Source organism: Macaca fascicularis, chromosome 5, assembly GCF_037993035.2.
Source record: "Macaca fascicularis isolate 582-1 chromosome 5, T2T-MFA8v1.1".
Taxonomy (NCBI): Eukaryota; Metazoa; Chordata; class Mammalia; order Primates; family Cercopithecidae; genus Macaca; species Macaca fascicularis.
In genome coordinates, this window is record NC_088379.1 from 84201 (window position 1) to 89576 (window position 5376).

Below are 5376 nucleotides of genomic sequence, written 5' to 3' on the forward strand. Positions count from 1 at the left end.
TTATCCAAAAAGCAGTAATTTACACAAGAGCAGACAATTTTCCTAGCTTTCTGTTGAGTTTATATGTTAATGTTGTTATAGAATTTAACTCAATTTTCTTATAAAATTACCTGACCAAATTTTATATGATATTATGATATCATAATATATCAAAATTTATTTAGATGTCAAATAAATTTTATATATCATAATATTATACAATATAACGATATTATAAGTTCCATTTACACTCAGATAATTTCACTAGGCAGTGTCTGTCAACCACTAATATCTTTTTTGGTTCCACTACTTGCACAGACAGCACAGCTGGGAAAACACAGGCTCACCCAACACAGTCTCTTCCCTGCTTCTTTCTCCTCCTCAGGGAATCAGCTCATCAGTCAATCAAGTCATCTGGGACTGGAGGCTGAGTACTCCCTAACACAGAGTGTCTCATTCCTGCATGCTTTCCTCAGCAGACGGGGAGACAAGAAGGAAAACTTCTTGTTGGCTGAACAGGTTTCTCCTTCCTGCCGCTCCTTAGAGCCTCAACAAGAAGTTTCTTGCTGTAGTTCTACTGGGGGCCTAGACACAGTTAAGGAGAGACTTTTTCAGGATCCTGTCATAGTGACAAGAAAACAAAGAACCGGGAGCATGTCCCAGCAAGTGTTTCAGCCAGGAAACACTTGCTGGGACATGAACTAACCCTTCTGCAGTCTGAGGGCTCTGACCAGCAGAGACAGACTCTGCCGTAGTAGGAAGGGATGAGGCCGCTGTTCTGAACCTAGAGCTCCACCACCCCTTGTTCTGTCTCACTGAGGCAATTGTGAGAGGCTGCCCTGGAATATGTCTTGATGATGGATGTTGAGAAACAATGTGGGCTTTGATGGGATTCGGGTGGTGTCTGCTGTGTGAAGACAGGAGCTGAATGTTCAGAATCAGGGCTGTTTTTCTTGTGATCAGTTGGGTTACCTGTTTGGAATCAAGTCCGTTTTTACTAGGGAGGCTGAATAAATTCCACAGAACACAGTGGTGCTCCCAGGATGACTGAGGCAGGGTGAGAAAGGGGAAATGTTTTTCCACCTAGACTTTTTGCTACCTCAGGAATCAAGGGCTGATTAGGTTAGCACTGGCTCTAATCTAATCAATTCAATTTTATTGCATTTGATCTAATTATCTTCCCCATTTTTAAGGTAGGATGGGCCATTTCATTTGGTATTTATTTTTTCTTTGCATTTTTATTTCATCATATATGTGTGGATCTAACACAATCAACCATAATTTGACATTTGTTGTTTCCAAGCATTTAAGAAATTATAATATCTATGTATACAATGTTAACACTATGTATAATAAATTCTCTTTCTGTGCAAAATATAACTGAGACAGAAATCGGAAGACATGATTCCCCGATCTTCTTCTGATCCCTGTGCTCCCGGTTCTTTGTTTTCTCGTCACTATGACAGGATCCTGAAAAAGTCTCTCCTTAACTTGGTCTAGGCCCCCAGTAGAACTACAGCAAGAAACTTCTTTTTGAGGCTCTAAGAAGCGGCAGGAAGGAGAAACCTGTTCAGCCAATAAGAGTCAGCCACGCCCAGCCGAGGGACGTATAAAGGCAGGTCCAGCGGAATAACCCGCAGTCCGCCTTTGGACGTGAAAGAGCGGCTTCCTTTCACTTGAGCGTCCACATGGGAAAGGGAAATGAAGACCCGGATCTCCACTGCTCCTCCATGCAGCACCCCACTGACCAGCCCCCTTCCCCACAGATCTTTGCAGAAAGGGGCCCAGATGAGAAGAAACCATTCAAAGGAAAAGGCAAGACGGCCTCCTCCCATTCCCGTGAGAAGCACATACAAAGGCAAGGTAAGGCCTTGGGCTGCTGCCATGGAGGCTGGAAGGAGAGTTGGAATCAGGGATACTGAGCCATGTGTCTTTAGTAGGGTTTTATTTTGAGATTTGGGGATGGGAAATGGCTTGGTGCCCTCAGGGGACTTTGAGAAATGTGTTCCTCGTGATGCTGGCAGAACTTCACATGAAAGACTGATCCGCAAAAACTCATCAGAGATAGACTATGGGACTCTGCCTAGGGAGAGGTGAGTCACCTAAACTTACTTTTGCAGCAGGATTGGAGCCCAATCCAAACAAGGAGGAGAATTCTGAGGAAACCAACCTCAAGGCTGGGAACAGCACTGCTGGATCCGGTAAGATTTGACTCTTTCCAGGCAAGAAGGGACAGGGCAGCAACACTGGCTCCCCTGGCCAGAAAACCGGGAGCTCCTTGGCAGCCAGGGCGGTGCAGATCCTGGACACTGGAGAACAGAAGAGGTTGGGGTTTGGTGGGAACCTGAGCTCCTGTGTGTCCAGGATGGACTAGGAATTTCAGGGTGTTCAGTTGGAGGCACTTTCTCAAACTCTCATTGTATTCACAGAACCAGAGTCCAGCTCATACCGGGAAAACTGCAGGAAAAGAAAAATCAGTTCCAAGGACAGCTGCCAAGACAGAGCAGGTAGAATCTTGGTGTTTTTTGTTGGTGGTGGTAGTGGTGGGTTTTTTTGTTTTTGGTTTGCCCCAAAAGGTAAATAATCAGGAAACTTTTATACGAGGCTTGAGAGGAAAGGGAGTTACTTACTGACAAGTACATTTTTGAGAGCTTAGCACTCTGAGAATATTTGGGGACTCACAAGGGGTTCAACCTCACTTCATTCCAGTGCTGAGATGGTCAGGAAGGAGTGGGAGAGACAAGTGGGGTTCACCTGGGTGCACAGGGGGTTCTGGAAATGAGGGTCTTTGGGGACTGCTCTGGCGAGTCTCTCACATGCTTTCTTTGCAGGGAATTGTCCAGAAGAAGAGTGCAGCTTGCCGCTGAAAAAAAAATCAAGATCCTCCACTGCTGTGCACAACAGTGAAATCCAGGAGACTTGTGATGGCCACCATGGGGGACATTCCAGGGCTCGCACTGGGCGCAGCCAGCGGCACACGTCTCGGGCCCTAGGAGTCCAAACACCGTCACTTCGAAAAAGCTTAGTGACCTCTGTGCGAGCTATGTCGGAGGCTATTTATCAAGACCTAGCCCAGGTGTGGGCACAGCAGATCCGTTCTCCACTGACCTGGGAGCAGCTCACACTGCTCACTCAGCTCTGGGGGCCTCTGTGTGCCCAGGTGCAGACCTTGTATTCCATGTCCACCCAGGCAGCTTATGTCTTCCCTGCTGAGGGCTGGCTTGTCCCAGCCACACTGCCTGGTCCTGGGGATTCAGCCCTGGATAGAGAAGCCCATCCCTGGGCAGGAGATAACTGAGCCTGTCAGTGGATCAGATGAGGCTGAGCTGGGAGCACCCTGACCCTATTCAGCAGAGGATGCATCTCTGGGAATGAGAACAAGGACCTGTTACTTCTCAGATTCTTCCAGATGACCAGCAGTGACAATTTTGGATGCACTGTGTTAATAAATGACAGAACTTGAAGAAGTCATAGGAAAGAAACTTGAGTGGCATACTCAGAATTGTGAGCCTTCCATTTTGCAGAGCACTAAGGCTACAGACAAATTTTATATTTCATGTTAGACATTTGATGCCTTTCGGATGTCTGATGACAGTCGTGCATTTCTGTATAATCAGAAAAATATTAGAATGTAATCATGTGAATTTGCGTATTTTAGATTGTAGAAAAGTAAATATAAAATTATATGCTTTTTTTTTTTTTTTTTTTTTTTCTTTTGAGACAGTCTTGCTATGTTACACAGGCTGGAGTACAGTGGCACAATCCTAGCTCACTGCAACCTCCGTTTCCTGGGTTCAAACAATTCTCATGCCTCAGCCTCCCAAGTAGCTGGGACTACAGGCAGGTACCACCATGCCTGGCTGAGTTTTTTTCTTGTTTTGTTAGTAGAGACAGAGTTTTGTCACATTGACCAGGTTGGCCTCGAACTCAAGTGATCCTCCAGCCTCCGCCTCCCAGTGTGCTGGGATTACAGGCATGAGCCGCCTTACCAAGAAATTGCTTCTCTTTTAATTCAGAAAAGGTTATAGGCTCTCACTCTTCCAGCCTGAACCCATGGAGTACTAATATCCACAAACCATTAATAGCACTCCCTGTGGGAAAATGTCTATACATTTTTACAGTTTGATATAAGTATAGTAAAATTAATATGCAAGCTATTTACTTTTAATATTTCTACATAAAATTTAAGTCAAGATCTATTAAATGGTAAATGATTGTACTTATTTATTCACCTGCCTCATGTTTTATTTCTTTTTAAATATCCTAAATTTAAATTTTATTGTATTTTATACATTTCAATTGATTGTACTGTATTGCAGGATATGGAGATTTCATCACATACTACAGCACAGTGTATTTTGTTATATTTGACATACATTCTGGTATTTTGTACTGAGATCATACAATCTTTCATTATCTAGGAGTATTAATTACTTGTTTGGTTGCTTTATAATTTTCATTTTATGTAATAATGAAATAAACGTTAATGTTGTTTGGAATTTTAAATTTCTTTCATATATAATTTGTATCTAATAAAGATGTGAAAAAGAGAATGTCTTATCTTCACTTCTGCATCATCCTAACCCTGACCTCCCCGCAGCCCACAGCTCTTGTCATAGTCCGGGGACAGTGTTCCGTTACTACAGGAAATGGGGCCAGTTCAATCGGAATACATAGATAGCAATTGGAGATGTAGAGATTTTATCCTCCACCACTGCGATAGAAAAGAACCACAGTCATGTGAGTCACACAATTTTCGGGTTGACACTGCTTACGAGTTATGCTTACACTATGCTGTAGAATAACTCTGACATAAAATTATGTATATTAAATAAATGCACATACATAAATAACGTGTCTAAATAACAATGTACATATCTTAATGAAAATGAACTTTATTGCTAAAAAAGTTAACACACAGATACATACAATGGGATCATAAAATGTTGAAGAATAGAGATGGGGAGAGGAACACAGACATAGAGAAAGGGAGGAACGGAGCTAGAAAAAGACAGATGAACAGAGGGACATTGGAAAGGAGAAAGTGGGGAAAGGGGGAGGAAGGGAGGTAGGGAGTGGGGAGGGAGGAAGGGAAGGACAGAGGGAGAAAGGGAGGCAGAGACAGAGAGAGGAAGGCAGAGAGAAAAGCACTCTTCTGCCTCCAGGACCAACAGGACCTTGCACTCCGGGAAAATGTTGGGTGCCCGGTGCGGGCTAAGGGCTCGGCCCACAGCTGCGTCGGCCTGCGGGGCGCTCACCCGGCCCCCGGATCCCCAGTCTGGGTCACTTCATCCCGGAGCAATTCAGACGAATTCCATCTCCCAAGGAATGAGCGAATTGCCCAGAGAGCAATGAGCCGAGACTCAGGTGATCGTCCGTTTTTCATCCACATGGTTC

At 44.2% G+C, this 5376-nt stretch overlaps 1 protein-coding gene across 2 annotated transcripts; it reads left to right on the forward strand.

Annotated features, from left to right (window-relative positions):
• Positions 1-1616: 1616 nt before the first annotated feature.
• Positions 1617-4516, forward strand: LOC135964353 (protein FRG2-like-2). Of its 2 annotated transcripts, none has more exons than XM_065544581.1 (4): positions 1617-1842; positions 2100-2180; positions 2409-2486; positions 2811-4516. In XM_065544581.1, exons 1-4 carry the CDS (start codon positions 1668-1670, stop codon positions 3275-3277), a joined length of 801 nt encoding a protein of 266 aa, XP_065400653.1. In that variant the 5' UTR covers positions 1617-1667; the 3' UTR covers positions 3278-4516. The 2 variants fall into 2 exon arrangements, with proteins under 2 accessions (XP_065400653.1, XP_065400654.1); XM_065544582.1 differs by having other exon boundaries at positions 2103-2180.
• The last annotated feature ends 860 nt before the right edge of the window (positions 4517-5376 follow it).

Bases quoted from the DNA above. Each gene is read 5' to 3' on its own strand.
- LOC135964353 (XM_065544581.1), top strand. From the start codon at position 1,668: ATGGGAAAGGGAAATGAAGACCCGGATCTCCACTGCTCCTCCATGCAG. The intron at 2,181-2,408 runs GTAAGATTTGAC...TTGTATTCACAG, and splicing joins GAACAGCACTGCTGGATCCG to AACCAGAGTCCAGCTCATAC. The intron at 2,487-2,810 runs GTAGAATCTTGG...CTTTCTTTGCAG, and splicing joins CAGCTGCCAAGACAGAGCAG to GGAATTGTCCAGAAGAAGAG.